Raw genomic sequence first — 16,059 nt, 5'->3', positions numbered from 1 at the left:
AACACGGAGATGAATAGGGTCGGCCTAACTCACGCCTTGGTTGAACATGTCCGTCTCATGCCGCAGCGTTGTGTACTGACACAAGTGTTGACTGATTATCTCCACACGTTCCACCTCCAATCTCTCAAGTTCCTGTGGGTTTCATGAGAAAAAACATGTCGAGAATGAGATTCATAGTTGATTCTTTAATGAGGAAACAGTTCTATAAACTGCATGTCCAAAGCTTATACTTCATTTGTCTAAAAAAAGGGAAAAGTCATTACCATAACACAGCCCTGCACATGGCATGCATTTTAATCGTTTTTTATTATATTGTTTCAACTATTTATTGAACACTATTTATTAACAAGGAAACAAAATAGTAATGTGCTCACATATTAATAAATCGTGGGAATGAAATGTTATTTGTATCTACAATATAATAGCACGTCATGTGTGAATATACAGTTTCAAGTCTGTGCTTAATACAAAAAGAGATCTTATAAAATAAGATTGTTTTTTAATTATAATATAACATTATTATAAGATTCCAATTAAAGAGATATACTAATGAACTTAATAAACATATCCACAAATATCGTGCTGTTTTGTGCTCAGGCTTACCAGACTTGTTGTGACCATTTCTTCAAACCATTTGGACTGGGACTGATTATAGAGGTCAACACATCGCATCAGGTCATCCCCTGAGGTTACAGAATATGTGTTATACATGGCATAGAACATAACCAATGGCATATTTGGAACTGAGTCCTAAAAGTAGTCAGCAGATATAGAACATTAACTGTTAATAAATGACCACAATGTACCACTAGATGGCGCCAAATGCAAAGACTTCAGATGGTTGCCACAGGTCTGTTCTCATAGGATCAGGAACAGTAGTGAAAACCAAACTACATATTAAATATTAAAATATAACTAACATTATATTTGTGCTTAAAGTGCCAAAAAGAGTAGGCTTGTTGTTTTTGATCCTTTTTGAAGGATATTTCTCAAAACCACAAAAAATATTTGATAAAAAATGACAAATCCTAATTTTGTCCTAATTTAATAATCATGGTTGGTGGACAAGATCACAGTGTGTTTCAGGCAGTGATTTATTGTTTGCTGAGAACATGAAATCTGCTAAATTCAAGAGACACTTGGATGAAAAAATGGATTTTCCCATTGAGCAAAATATTCATTTTACACATTGCATGGTCTACAGACTGTTGAAATGATGTGTTGTTTCAACGCAAGGTTGGGTAAAATAAAGACAATCCCAATACTTGGTTCTTTATTCACAAAGAAAATGCACATAATGGACCCAACCATGGGTTGAAACCTTTAAACACAACAGTTGGGTTTGTCCACATTTTACCAAACCAGTATTGCAATTCATTTGAAACTGATATTCCTAAATAAACATTTCTAGTTGTCTTTCTATACAATAAACTTGAGATGCTCCGATACCATTTTTACAGTGCATCCCTACAGTAAACCATTTTGGTTGTACTGTATTAGGTCACATATGCAACATCCAATGTTAATTTGAGTCCCGGAGCAAACACCAGTGAACTATTCAGAAAAATGTCTCTGACTTGAATAAACACAGAGGCCCTGTAACCTCTCTTTCAAAAAGACTGCATTTAGCATAAAATACCAGATGTTCTGATTCACAGCTTGCATTTAACCTCATCAGACTGTGATGTCAACCATCTGGACTGTAATCCTACTGTATGTATCGTTCACCCGCCCAGCCCAGTTTTCTTTAAACCAATATCTATTTTATTTCAAGATTGGCTGGTTTAATGAACTTTCTTTCTGATGCAGAGCACGAAAGAAGCTATTTTGAAGAATGTTGGTAACCAAACAGTGGTTTTGTTGCATTGGTTTTGTGTCCGTCAACCGAAGTGAACGAGTGCCGCTGCTGTTTGGTTACTAGCTTTCTTCAAAATATCATAAAGTCATACGGGTTTGAAATGACAAGAGGGTGACCTTTTTTGGGTGAACTATCACTGCTATTGAAAATAACAGAGGATGACGCCACTGACCTGCCTGTGTGGATTTCCTGCGTGCTTTCTTTATGTCCTCCTCGATTTTAGAGCTCAGTTTGATCTCAAGCTGTTGGGTTTTCAACTCTAGATCCTTCTGCCGATCTGAGAGCGCCTTACGTGCCTTTGAGCGTGTAAGAATGAGAGGTGAGATTGACATGATGTTTTCGATTGTTTTTTCTTCAATATAAAATTCATGAGGAACATGGCGAGGAAGCCATCGAGATGCTTCTGAAAAAATGATACCTGTTTTTCTACCATGGTGTGGATGATGTACATATATATAGTTCTTATTTCTAATAATAAATGAGCACAAACATGTATATGATAAGGACAGAATTATACATTTTTGGCCAAGTTCTCCTTTTTTTCCTTAAATGTTCTGTTTGTTCAGTGGCAGCCCAGTTGAGTAAATGCTCAACGAGAAGGTCAATAGTGTGAAGGGCAAGGGCATGAGATTATTTATAGAACCCCAGCGGGCTTAGAGACAGGAAATAGTCCATAGCTTCAGAAAACACGGTGGACTTTTAATAATGCATGAGAAAAATCCTTGTAACTTTAGAAGAGCAAAAGCAGGCCACACTGACTAGATCGACTGGACTACGGAAGACTATATATGGCCATGTATTCATGACGTAGAGATGTAAACACTGCAAACCACTTTGATATTGTATAAAGGCACGATTCATCTTGATAAATCTATAGAATACGCTGACAATACCTCACCTTCTCAACAGCAGAATATCGACTGGCCAGCTGCTTCCTGAGATCGGCCATGTGGTGGTCAAACTTCTTCATGTCTTTCTTAAAGTTTTCCCGAAATGTCAAGAGAGGCTTTTCCACCTCACTCTGAAGCTATACAAACAGAAAGAGTTTCATATTAGGTATTATAATAATTAAATGACATTAAATACGGTAAATATCAGCAGTCGAGCGGCCGTGGTGTGGTCTGTTTATATCCTCAAGTTAGCTTTAAACACACAGCCACTGGAAAATGAAGAGACCATTTCAAATTTTCATTGAATCAACATTTCGAGATGTATTGTGGCCATTACAGTCCAGTGTCTGTAGAATTCCATCTAAAAAAAACTTTCATCCAACAGTACCGTGAAAGACTGACAGAAAATACAGGTTATCACTTTTTCTTAACGCATGTAGAAATATTACTGTAGTATTGCTTAAAAATGAATGTGAACTTGTTCAATCTTTTCTGTTATTTTGATCTGTTTTTCATCTGCAAATCAATGCAAAAAGAAACAAAATAGTTTTTATTTTGAAAATTGGGACAAATATTGTTAGTAGTTTAAAAGAACGAAAACTTGAAAATAAGTCTCTTTTTTGGTCAAATTTTTTCTCTTTTCATAAATGTAGTGTTAATGCGTGAACATGATCTCGATAGACAAAATCTTCAGTATAATAAACGTTTCTTGACCACAGAATTGACTTTTTCCAATAATCCGAAATGGACCCTTATGGAAACTTATGGACTTTTCTTTTGGGATCCAATCCGCCGCAAACCTCTGGGTTCGCTTACAAAAACACGTCATCCCTTTAGCACTCGATTCTTCAGAGAGCAAAATCCCACAGTAAATCACATTCCTTTAAACCAGCTGTGAGTCTAGTCACTGGCCAGCATATGTTAGAATAAAACGACAACACTCAACGTGTTTGAAAGCAATCCGGTATGTTACTATTACATCCAGCAAGGCTAAGAAATGTGTACTCCGATAAACATCACAGTCTAAACAAAAGACCACCGAGTCTGGTATCTATCTTTTATGTACTATAGGGTCTGTTCTATTCTGATGCAACCTTGTACCTTAGAAGAGAACTTGAGATGAACTTCTGCCTCATCTGCCAGGCTTTTCTTCAGCTGAGCCCAAGCTTCTCCAAGCGTGCTGTGGAAATGACAGAAGAGCAAGAGTTCAGAGCATGTAATGGTTTTCAAAAGGTTTACTGACCGTTAGCGAAAAGCTGACCTATCCTCCAGTTCTTTAGACAGTTGGTTATATTTTTATATTTTTCAACTACTTGAAAGCAATAGAAATCTGAATGCCTTTATCATCTGTCTGTAAAAGCTGGCACCTGAGAGGTTGAGAGCATCTGAGAGGATCGACCTTGACTACCTCATTCCATAGATTTTTGGGATGTTTTCTCGAAAGAATTCAATAGCGCCCGCGCGGAGTAAGGCCTTTCCTCGTGGTTCAACGCGCTGAGCACTTTGAATGGAAGACGCGTGTGGAATTTGACAGTGACCCGCATTCCTTTCTAGAAAGTACTCAGCACTACCTGCGCTGAAACTCTGATCAGAACTAAAACATACATAGCTGAGTCGTAACTATTCGGAATACCAATGTAATACCATTGTTGGTAAAGGAAGACAACTGAATCTAAAATACATAGCAAAACTGCTTTGTCCATGCCAAGTGATGCACCCCGGCTCTGACAAAGTGAGCATTATGTGAATGAGCATTTGTAAATGATATACGCTATTGTAAAATCAACATACTGCATTGAAAGCATATGATGTGCTACCAGAGGTCAGTCATGGGATGCCAAAAATGTCCTGCCAAAAGGTCACAGCCTGCAATTCTGCAACAATGGTGTCTACATGGCAACCAGACAAATGTCAAATTCAGGGATAAACAAGAGGTTCAGAACGCAGACGTAGGAGCTCGCCAGAAAAACAATGGTCATTACAAGCAACAACACAACAGGGGTTGAGAGTCAGAATAATGGCAGGATTGTGTGTTTGGGAGAGGGTGGGCGGCTCTCTATGACATGCTCTACATTGTATATGAAACAATTAGCCTTCTCTACCAGACGCGCTCAGCAGCTGAAAGTCGCATGCGGTTGTGCTGACTGGTATCTTGATATTACAGTAAGCATCAAGGGTAGTTCTTCAAACCCTAAAAGAGTGTAGCAACTGCATGTGATGTCCTCGGACCATACAGACCAATCAGCATTCAGAACCAGACCTATCGATTTCGCTAAGAACTATTTTACATTCAAGTCCTATCATGACACTTACTCGACAGGAACTTTTTAATTCGTGTGGGAGAAGAAGAGAATATTTCCTCTGCTATTTCTGATACCGTTAACCTCCAAACATTGTCTAAAGGAACGTACCCCTCCTCCTGTGCCGCGAGCGGGATCTGAGAGAGCTTCGACAGATTTTTGGCATACTCCTCCTCGATCTTGATTCTACAGACATAAAATAAAAGCATCAAAGTTGCGTTAATGTGAAAATGCTGTCATCATTTACTCAACCTTTTGTCATTTCAAATCTTAATGATGACAGAATTTTTATTTTTGGGAGAACTCTAGGCGAACTTAAATGTGCAAGGCTGTGCTTCACAGTCACATGTGGATATATGAGACATTACAAGAGGTCATGTGAAGTCATGTCAAGCGATGAGGCCGAAGCACAGATGTTGTGTCCTCACTTTTACACACTAAGGTCATTTTCTTCCCAGACTGTGAGTGAAATGTTTTTCCTCAGGGGTAATGGCTCTTTGGCGTGACCTCGTACTGTTAGCATTGTAGTTTATTGAGGCTAAATCTGTGCAAAAAATCCTAAGTATTATTAATATGTTAAAATGATAATAAACAGGTTGCAATATCTCTCATAAAATACCTAGTCATACAGGGTCATTTTCATATTTCTGTAAACTACTACAGATATGAATGAAATGCAGGACATGGGCTTCAGGAAGTGGCATGTGCAATAAATTGTTTGCAGTCAAGGAAACAAGAACAACATTATCATATTAAGATATTGAGCAAACGTTTCTATAGATATTGCAAAAGCAACCAGAGTTGATCTGTGTTTTGTTGACAAGCTCATTTTAAAACGTTTTACTTGTAAAAACGGTGATCGAAATGATTTATGAAGAAAAAAAACTCTTGAAGATACAAGGTTTCACGCCGTCCACATCTTTCCTGGCGACACATCCCATAATCCCGCTGAAAACAGCAGGGTGCGTATGTATTTTTAGAGCGAGCTGTTATGAGTTGACAGTCTGAAGTTTACCTCTCCCGCACAAACTCCGCCATCTCTCTCCGCATCTGCTTTCCCTTCAGTTGTTTCTGCAGTAAGACCTCAAATCCTGAGATGGTGGCGTTTCCCTGTGGGTCCTTTTTGTCTGCCTGGATCAAAAGATAAAACACAAGAGACCATTCATGTGCACAGGACCGTGCTAAAGTGCCAGATTTGTTCTGGAGAAGGATTGAACATCATACAAGAATGACAGCCTATTTTGTTGTAGAAACGTCCACTTTTATTCTGAGGAGTTGTTTGTGAGTTTTTCTTAAATGATGCAACTTCACATCTTTGTGGTTTCTCAGCAAGTTTTTCCTTACCCAAAAATAATCACAGTAGCTCCACTCATCTGGTTTCAGCAGCTGCTGTTCAGACATGTGCAGGGGAAGAGGGAACGTCACACTGTTGATCTAAACCGAGAGAGAGAGAGAGAGAGAGAGGAATCGCCCAAATCAGCTTACAGCAGGATATGGAAGAATAGTACAACGTACCCAGAAACTGCCAGAGAATGTCAACCCTCAAAACAGGGACACGAAGAATTAACCCAACTTACTCAGAGTTTGCGAGCAAATGAATTGAAAATGAGGTAAATGACAGGAAACGTGTTGAGAACATGTCATATAATATTTAAACCTGAAATATTTAACCAATTATTTACCATTTGTGTCACTTTCATGTAAGTCTAGATGCATGTCCTATTGCGCACACTAAGGCAGGAGCAAGAGGGAGTGATTCTCGGAAAAGATGATGTGACCTAACAGGCCACAATCACAAACACATCAGTCTCCACCCAAACCAGTAAATGATGACCTTAATTCCAGAATAAATTCCAGTATAAAAATGGAAAACGTGCGAAACAGTCAACATTACTAATTCTAAGCACAGCTATCTACGAGACAAAATATTATTTTAGAGGCACAGTTCATCCAAAAATAAATATTCTGTCATCATTTTACCAACTTTGGTAGTCAATGGTGGCCAAGAACAGTTTGGTTACAAGCATCTTTCCAAATTTCTTTCTCTGTGTTCGTCAGAACAAAGAAATGTATACAGATTTGAAACAACTCGAGCTGCGATGACAGAATTATATTTTGGGGTGAACTGTCCCTTTAACATTCTAAGCCTCTGTGTTGTGACACATTTCTGAGTAAAACAATAGTTATATTCAGGCAAAATCCAAAAGCATGAACAGGACTTGACTGGATTGTTGAATTGTCTTTATTTATACCGTATATTCTTTGGAATAATGTGCATTAATGGATCATTGAACACTAATTCCAAGCAAAAACTTTCGTATCTGTTTCACATGAAAGTGAGCTGCAAAATGATCTAAATATCAATAATTGTTTATCATTTTCAACACTTTTGTCAAATATACTATGAATAAAAAAAAAATTATGTGAAAAAACCTGTAAACTTTAGCATCTAGGCCAATACGCTTCATGTTTTTTTAACGGAGGTTCGATGTGTGTGATCTGTCTCTGTGCAGTAAACAGACTAAATAAGCAGTGACTGTTTCTTTTAGAAAAACACATGTTTAGCAATTAGAACAGCACGGAGCCCAGCCAGCTGCTTCTGGATTGTAAACAAAGAAAACACGAAGCCCCCTTTATTCAGTCACCGTGACTAACTATTTGCTACTTAAATATTAGACGCTTCTTACAGCTTACACCAATTTATAAGCATCGTATTAGTGTATTTTTCCTTATTGGACTGTAAATCGGCCATACTTGTAACCCCTTCAAAACTGTGTGTGTTCCACATGTTCCTGGGTCAACATCATTGTGGGTCCTGGAACAACATTCCTGAAAGCCAATCAGATTTTAAGGATAGTGTTAGCGCATACATTATGGTTAGGGATTCTCCACCCAAAAATGAAAATTCTGCCATGAATTACTCAACCTCAAGTCTTTCCAAACCTGCATACAATTCTTTGTTCTCTTGAACACAAAGAACGATATTTAGAAGAATGTAGAAACTGAGATGTCTGGGGAAGTCAAAGGTGCCCCGGAACTGTTTGTTTTTCCTAAATTCTTTTTGTGGTAGTGAGTCGTGCATGCCCCAGAAATCTCAGTTGATAACATTCATCCAAATATCTTTCTATGTGTTCAACATAATTTATATAGGTTTGGATCAACTTACTGACAGATATTTTTTGGGTGGGCTATCCCTTTAAAGACTGTGTTACACCATTCTTTTTCACTTTTCATTCAATTGGATATTTCCCTCTTCCAGTAGGTTCAAATTATGGAACGCTATTTGAAATGCAAAACTATATTAGGTGTTATGATTTCTCGCAGAACGTATGTCTTGAAATAACTTTATATTTGTTTTAATCCTGAATATTGTTATGCTTTTAAAATGAAACAGAATATAAGTAACTCAGATATATTCTCTGAAACAATTAATTCTGTAACACAATTTTGCTGCCCATGTTAATGTACTAAATAAACAAAACAACCGATTATGACTGTCCATTTTTTGCAATAAACTACAAACATTTGTGTATTCTTTTGTACTATTTTCCATTTGTGTTTTCAGTCCCACTTGATATAGCAAGTAAAAATATCCATGTGCCTTGAGGCCTGATATTGCCACCTGCTAGACTAAAGGAATGTATCATGCTGACTTGTGGACTGGTGGCAAAGAAAAAACGTTCCTTTCACTTTGAATGTGCTGTCAGCGATGCTCAGAAATATGTTGCCTAATAATCTGCCCAGCATTTTACAAATGGGGAAATGGCACAGAAATGTCCTCATATTGCAACAATTGTCACACTTCTGGTTTGTGTTGTTCCTCAACTTCTATGACTGGACTTTTCTGGATACACAACACAAAGTGCTTTCATTTATTCCACAATGATTAGAAGTTCCTCAAGATTAACACACTTATCGTTCTGTGAAACAGACCTGTATGACAGTGACACGTTGTGATGGACCGATGTTGGAGTTGGTCAGGCTGAACATGTGTAGTATGAAAAGTTTGTAACATCGAGGTGTGTTTCTGATGACACATAGATAAAAGGGGAGAGCTGATGAAGCAAACACAGGCCCACTGTGACCAGAAGTCTGCGTCATTGGCACGATGGAAACTATCAGCTCTCCATATCAGCACATCTCAAAGCAAAGTGAAAGGAAGTTGTCTCTGGTGGGAATGTGTGATTAAATGATTTAGGCTTTGAGAATCCCTACAGATTGAACTAGCCTGCAGAATTTAGATTTGCTATAGCTATCCCTACTTGCTTTCACATTAACCATACTTTGTCATTGGGAAAATGCCGAAAAAGGGAGATGTGCTGAAGATGATGATATGTTTAAAGCATAAATAACAATATAATAATCCCCATCCAGCACTTGTGTCAAGCTGTTGGCCACACAAAGAATAATCAGAAAATAATAAGAATTATATCCTGCCACCGTTGAATTGTGTTGTGCCCCCTTACTAACCCTTGTTGAAAGTATCCTTTGTGTGTTTTGTGTGTTGGAAGAACTTCACATCTTAAGCCTACATGAAAGGATCTGACAGTTGGCACGGGCCAGTTAATACTCTCTTTTGTCTGCTAGTCAGTCAGTCTGGAGTGGAATGTGTTGCTGAAAGGCAGAAGAAGAACAGAAAGCTAACAATAATCCAGGAGGGAGCTGGGAAGGGGGCGATGGTGATGATTTTCTTTGGGACTGATTCTTGTTGAAAAGTGTTGTTTTTGGAAGCTGGTCCCGAGCAAGGAATACAGGTGTGCTGTTGTTAACTTGCTTAGCTAACAAGTCTTCCTTGGGTAACCAACTTTATAAGAGAGTCCATGCTGACTAACTTGAGGAACTCTCATGTCTACTCTCAATATAATGACTTCAGGACAGTTTCCCCAAAATATGTGTTTACTGACAAGGCCAAGGGAGGTCTAAAATAAATAAAGAAATACTGACTTTTACCTGAAGATGAACGTATTTCAGTATTTTCTGTTTTATCTGAATGAAGACACCCAAAATACACTTTTTAAAAATGGTATACAGCGTTGCCATAAGACCCATTTTTGGCCCTCCAAAGCACCACTGACTCAAAGGTCCTCATTAGAACCATTTCTTATTTTTTAAGTTTAACACCGTGTCTAAACCGGACGCGGCACGACACATGGCTTGCTTTAATGGGATTGTCGCATTGCACCGCGGCGCATACAGTAATTTTTTATTATAATGGCTTCTAATGAGTTTCATGAGCGTCTGGTGTAGACACAGTGTAAAGAAAATTTCTCAACTGTAAAACAGAAACGTTTTTTTTATTGAAACATTCGGCCAAAAAAGGTAATTGTTAAATTCACACAGAGCGTCAGCATCAACGCTTCTTATTTACTTTGAATGGGTGACGTCATGTTTTGCCGAACTGAATTGTGGGTCCGTCAGCATCGCTTCACTGGCGTTGCTTGCGGCAAGAAGTTGAACATTTCTCAACTTTTCATGCGCCAACGCAGGCGTCAGCCCATCAGATCACCTTATGCAAATAACCTAGTGCAGGCACTAGTCAATTGCGTTCGGGCAAGACCGGAGAACAATTTACCTGCCTTTGTCACTATGACGATCGTGTCGGCCACGCTTCAGACACGCCCTCCGACCACCGTTAACGCTGACACCCCGTGTTCACGAGTTCGCCCTCGCTAATAAACAGCTCCTTGTTGGGATAGATGGTAAAGCATGGGAATGAAGGTTATGCGTATTTGGCGTGTTGTGCAGGGAGTGGGCTCCGAGCCCGCCGGATCTATCCGAACCCGGAGCACTCTACCCTGCTCAGAGCAAGTGCTCCGGGCTCGGAACCGGCTCGAGCCCAGAACACCCCCCCCCCCCCCGGGGGTCCTGCGGGACTTTAGAAAAAATGAGAGGAGCTGGGGTGGAGGAGGGATGCTTATCTGACAAGATGCAACAGGTAAGATTGTTTGTCTATTTATGATAGAGCTTGCAGGAGCTGATAGGGTAGATACGGTGATTGCTGATGGTGAACCAGCCTAGATCATTAAGTAGAGATTACGTGCTCGGCTGATAGGAGATTGCTGATGGTGAACCAGCCTAGATAATTAAGTAGAGATAGCGTGCTCGGCTGATAGGTGATTACTGCTGATGGAACATCGGGCTGATTTATATGCTTAGGTTCCTCCCGAACTTTGTTAATAAAACATCATTTCACGAGTTCGCCCTCGCTAATAAACAGCTCCTTGTTGGGATAGATGGTAAAGCATGGGAATGAAGGTTATGCGTATTTGGCGTGTTGTGCAGGGAGTGGGCTCCGAGCCCGCCGGATCTATCCGAACCCGGAGCACTCTACCCTGCTCAGAGCAAGTGCTCCGGGCTCGGAACCGGCTCGAGCCCAGAACACCCCCCCCCCAATGCAAATAGAGCTGGACAACCGCCGAAGTACGCATACACCCCCCCAAATGCCATGCTGTGCGTTACGGAGGTACAACCTGAATTTTAATAAACGAAAGGATGAGGGCCTGTTTAGGGCTATCGCTGCTGTGATACTAACCTCATTGCTCGTAGTGTCTGCTGCTACAGAGCTTTGTTGGAAGCTCGGGCCCCTGCGGGGGCAGTTGCTGCTGAGATACTAACCTCATTGCTAGTAGTGTCTGCTGCTACAGAGCACTTGTTGGAAGCTCGGGCCCCTGCGGGGGCAGTTGCTGCTGTGATACTAACCTCATTGCTCGTAGTGTCTGCTGCTACAGAGCACTTGTTGGAAGCTCGGGCCCCTGCGGGGGCAGTTGCTGCTGTGATACTAACCTCATTGCTAGTAGTGTCTGCTGCTACAGAGCACTTGTTGGAAGCTCGGGCCCCTGCGGGGGCAGTTGCTGCTGTGATACTAACCTCATTGCTAGTAGTGTCTGCTGCTACAGAGCACTTGTTGGAAGCTCGGGCCCCTGCGGGGGCAGATGCTGCTGTGATACTTACCTCATTGCTAGTAGTGTCTGCTGCTACAGAGCACTTGTTGGAAGCTCGGGGCCCCTGCGGGGGCGGTCGACCCTTGTGCGACCAATGCGCGTTTCGTGACCAATGCACGAGTGTGACCCTTGTGCGACCAATGCGCGTTGCGTGACCAATGCACGAGTGTGACCCTTGTGCGACCAATGCGCGTTTCGTGACCAATGCACGAGTGTGACCCTTGTGCGACCAATGCCCGTTGCGTGACCAATGCACGAGTGTGACCCTTGTGCTACCAATGCCCGTTGCGTGACCAATGCACGAGTGTGACCCTTGTGCGACCAATGCGCGTTTCGTGACCAATGCACGAGTGTGACCCTTGTGCGACCAATGCGCGTTGCGTGACCAATGCACGAGTGTGACCCTTGTGCGACCAATGCGCGTTGCGTGACCAATGCACGAGTGTGACCCTTGTGCGACCAATGCGCTTGCGTGACCAATGCACGAGTGTGACTGGGAACCCTTGTGCGACCAATGCGCGTTGCGTGACCAATGCACGAGTGTGACTGGGACCCTTGTGCGACCAATGCGCGTTTCGTGACCAATGCACGAGTGTGACCCTTGTGCGACCAATGCGCGTTGCGTGACCAATGCACGAGTGTGACCCTTTTGCGACCAATGCGCGTTTCGTGACCAATGCACGAGTGTGACCCTTGTGCGACCAATGCGCGTTGCGTGACCAATGCACGAGTGTGACCCTTGTGCGACCAATGCGCGTTTCGTGACCAATGCACGAGTGTGACCCTTGTGCGACCAATGCGCGTTTCGTGACCAATGCACGAGTGTGACCCTTGTGCGACCAATGCGCGTTGCGTGACCAATGCACGAGTGTGACCCTTGTGCGACCAATGCGCGTTGCGTGACCAATGCACGAGTGTGACCCTTGTGCGACCAATGCGCGTTTCGTGACCAATGCACGAGTGTGACCCTTGTGCGACCAATGCGCGTTGCGTGACCAATGCACGAGTGTGACCCTTGTGCGACCAATGCGCGTTTCGTGACCAATGCACGAGTGTGACCCTTGTGCGACCAATGCGCGTTTCGTGACCAATGCACGAGTGTGACCCTTGTGCGACCAATGCGCGTTGCGTGACCAATGCATGAGTGTGACCCTTGTGCGACCAATGCGCGTTGCGTGACCAATGCACGAGTGCTGCGGGGGCGGTCGCTGCTGCGATACTGGCTTCATTGCTGGTGGTGCCTGCTGCTACAGACCACTTGTTGGAAGCTCGGGCCCCTGCGGGGGCGGTCGCTGCTGCGATACTGGCTTCATTGCTGGTGGTGCCTGCTGCTACAGAGCACTTGTTGGAAGCTCGGGCCCCTGCGGGGGCGGTCGCTGCTGCGATACTGGCTTCATTGCTGGTGGTGCCTGCTGCTACAGAGCACTTGTTGGAAGCTCGGGCCCCTGCGGGGGCGGTCGCTGCTGCGATACTGGCTTCATTGCTGGTGGTGCCTGCTGCTACAGAACACTTGTTGGAAGCTCGGGCCCCTGCGGGGGCGGTCGCTGCTGCGATACTGGCTTCATTGCTGGTGGTTCCTGCTGCTACAGACCACTTGTTGGAAGCTCGGGACCCTGCGGGGGCGGTCGCTGCTGCGATACTGGCTTCATTGCTGGTGGTGCCTGCTGCTACAGAGCACTTGTTGGAAGCTCGGGCCCCTGCGGGGGCGGTCGCTGCTGCGATACTGGCTTCATTGCTGGTGGTGCCTGCTGCTACAGAGCACTTGTTGGAAGCTCGGGCCCCTGCGGGGGCGGTCGCTGCTGCGATACTGGCTTCATTGCTGGTGGTGCCTGCTGCTACAGAACACTTGTTGGAAGCTCGGGCCCCTGCGGGGGCGGTCGCTGCTGCGATACTGGCTTCATTGCTGGTGGTTCCTGCTGCTACAGACCACTTGTTGGAAGCTCGGGCCCCTGCGGGGGCGGTCGCTGCTGCGATACTGGCTTCATTGCTGGTGGTGCCTGCTGCTACAGACCACTTGTTGGAAGCTCGGGCCCCTGCGGGGGCGGTCGCTGCTGCGATACTGGCTTCATTGCTGGTGGTGCCTGCTGCTACAGAGCACTTGTTGGAAGCTCGGGCCCCTGCGGGGGCGGTCGCTGCTGCGATACTGGCTTCATTGCTGGTGGTTCCTGCTGCTACAGACCACTTGTTGGAAGCTCGGGCCCCTGCGGGGGCGGTCGCTGCTGCGATACTGGCTTCATTGCTGGTGGTGCCTGCTGCTACAGAGCACTTGTTGGAAGCTCGGGCCCCTGCGGGGGCGGTCGCTGCTGCGATACTGGCTTCATTGCTGGTGGTTCCTGCTGCTACAGACCACTTGTTGGAAGCTCGGGCCCCTGCGGGGGCGGTCGCTGCTGCGATACAGGCTTCATTGCTGGTGGTGCCTGCTGCTACAGACCACTTGTTGGAAGCTCGGGCCCCTGCGGGGGCGGTCGCTGCTGCGATACTGGCTTCATTGCTGGTGGTTCCTGCTGCTACAGACCACTTGTTGGAAGCTCGGCCCCTGCGGGGGCGGTCGCTGCTGCGATACTGGCTTCATTGCTGGTGGTGCCTGCTGCTACAGAGCACTTGTTGGAAGCTCGGGCCCCTGCGGGGGCGGTCGCTGCTGCGATACTGGCTTCATTACTGGTGGTGCCTGCTGCTACAGAGCACTTGTTGGAAGCTCGGGCCCCTGCGGGGGCGGTCGCTGCTGCGATACTGGCTTCGTTGCTGGTGGTGCCTGCTGCTACGGAGCACTTGTTGGAGGCTAGGACCCCTGCGGGGCCGGTTGCTGCTGCGGTACTGTCTCCATGGCGAGTGGTGCAGTCTTCGAGACTTTGAGAACAACGTTGTGAGATGGAAGGGCTGGCTGCCTTGTTAACAAACTGTATTGTGGTGCCGCCTTCAGCAAAGAAGACTGGCTCAGCCGAGCCCCAGATGTGAGAACCATCTCCTCCGAAGGTGTTCCTTCCCGGGTGTCAAAGCTGGACAACTGGTAACTTGTGAATGCGACACCTGCTTGAGTCGATTGGTCCGAAGGTGATGCGATCTTCAAGGAGTCATGAGTCAAAGTGGCTGAGGTTTGAACTAACATCCCAGACTATCAGATGATACGGGCAAGGAGTGTTTGCTGGGCTTCCCTGAGGAGCGACAAGTCTGTCCGGATGTAGCTTCTAAAAGCCTCAGATGACCAACGGCCTAGGGCTTGGATCTGCGGCTGGGATAGGCCCTTTTGGGCGGCTGTGGTAGCTGCGCCTATGCGGAAGGAGTGACCGGAAAAGTTGTCTGCTGGGATGCCAGATTGGAGCAGGACGGCTTTGAGGTGCTTCTGAAACCAGAAGCGTGAGGCCGGGCGATTAGAGTCATCGACGAAGAGGGGATCCGATAAGGCCGCTGACCGGGGTTGTCTGTAGCGAAGGTAGGCTAGGAGGGTTCGATATGGCTGAATCGGTGAATTGATGTTGAAAACGTAGACGAAATGACCTCTCCTGGTCTGGTCAGTCTTACTTTGCTTAATCGAGTAAGAAATCGTCTCCGAATCCAGCACCTGGAGGTCATTCATGGTGGGGTGAACTGAAGGGTCGAATTTGGATGTGGTGGTGATCTCTGAGCATCGTAGAAAGCCTAAGAACGCCAATGTGAACATGGCGTCAAGTGTGCGGGCAACATGTGTTGAGTGATATCCCTTGCGGAGGGTGGAGATGCATTTGGTGAGAATCTCCAAGGTAATGGGCCTCCTAGCGTCCTGACGGGCGGGTTGGGATCTTCGTATGCCTTGGATAACCATTGATGTTTGGGAGCTTGCTATGGCCGGTGACGGGGAGTTGAAAATCAATTTATGGAAGAACTGGAGTCCGCTGAGGTAACCTCTGATGGAGCTGGCCTGAAGGTTTTTTGCGGTGTTGAGAAATGAGATGTATGAGGTAATTATGAGGAGAGAAAATTCTGGGAAGGGAATGCTGAAAGCCTGGTGAAACGATCTGAAGCTTCTCCACGCCGTGAGGTATGATTGCAGGGTCCTGGGGGAAACTGCCTTAGTTATGGAATTGAGAGAGGCA

General features: G+C 44.7%; 1 protein-coding gene across 2 annotated transcripts in view; it reads right to left on the bottom strand.

Moving 5' to 3' along the window:
- Positions 1–16,059, bottom strand: part of gas7b (growth arrest-specific 7b) — a 41,740-nt gene that overhangs the window by 1,174 nt on the left and 24,507 nt on the right. For both annotated transcript variants that reach the window (XM_079476509.1, XM_079476510.1), the window contains exons 6-13: positions 6,393–6,482; positions 6,064–6,179; positions 5,160–5,234; positions 3,850–3,928; positions 2,757–2,885; positions 2,031–2,154; positions 604–683; positions 34–132 (exon numbers count right to left, since the gene is read on the bottom strand). In XM_079476509.1, coding sequence (XP_079332635.1) covers positions 34–132; positions 604–683; positions 2,031–2,154; positions 2,757–2,885; positions 3,850–3,928; positions 5,160–5,234; positions 6,064–6,179; positions 6,393–6,482 — 792 coding nt within the window. The remainder of the gene's footprint in view (positions 1–33; positions 133–603; positions 684–2,030; positions 2,155–2,756; positions 2,886–3,849; positions 3,929–5,159; positions 5,235–6,063; positions 6,180–6,392; positions 6,483–16,059) is intronic.

This window comes from Barbatula barbatula (genome assembly GCF_947034865.1).
Source record: "Barbatula barbatula genome assembly, chromosome: 16".
Classification (NCBI taxonomy): Eukaryota; Metazoa; Chordata; class Actinopteri; order Cypriniformes; family Nemacheilidae; genus Barbatula; species Barbatula barbatula.
The sequence above is the reverse complement of the archived record's forward strand: the minus strand, read 5'-3'. Positions and strand labels throughout refer to the sequence as shown.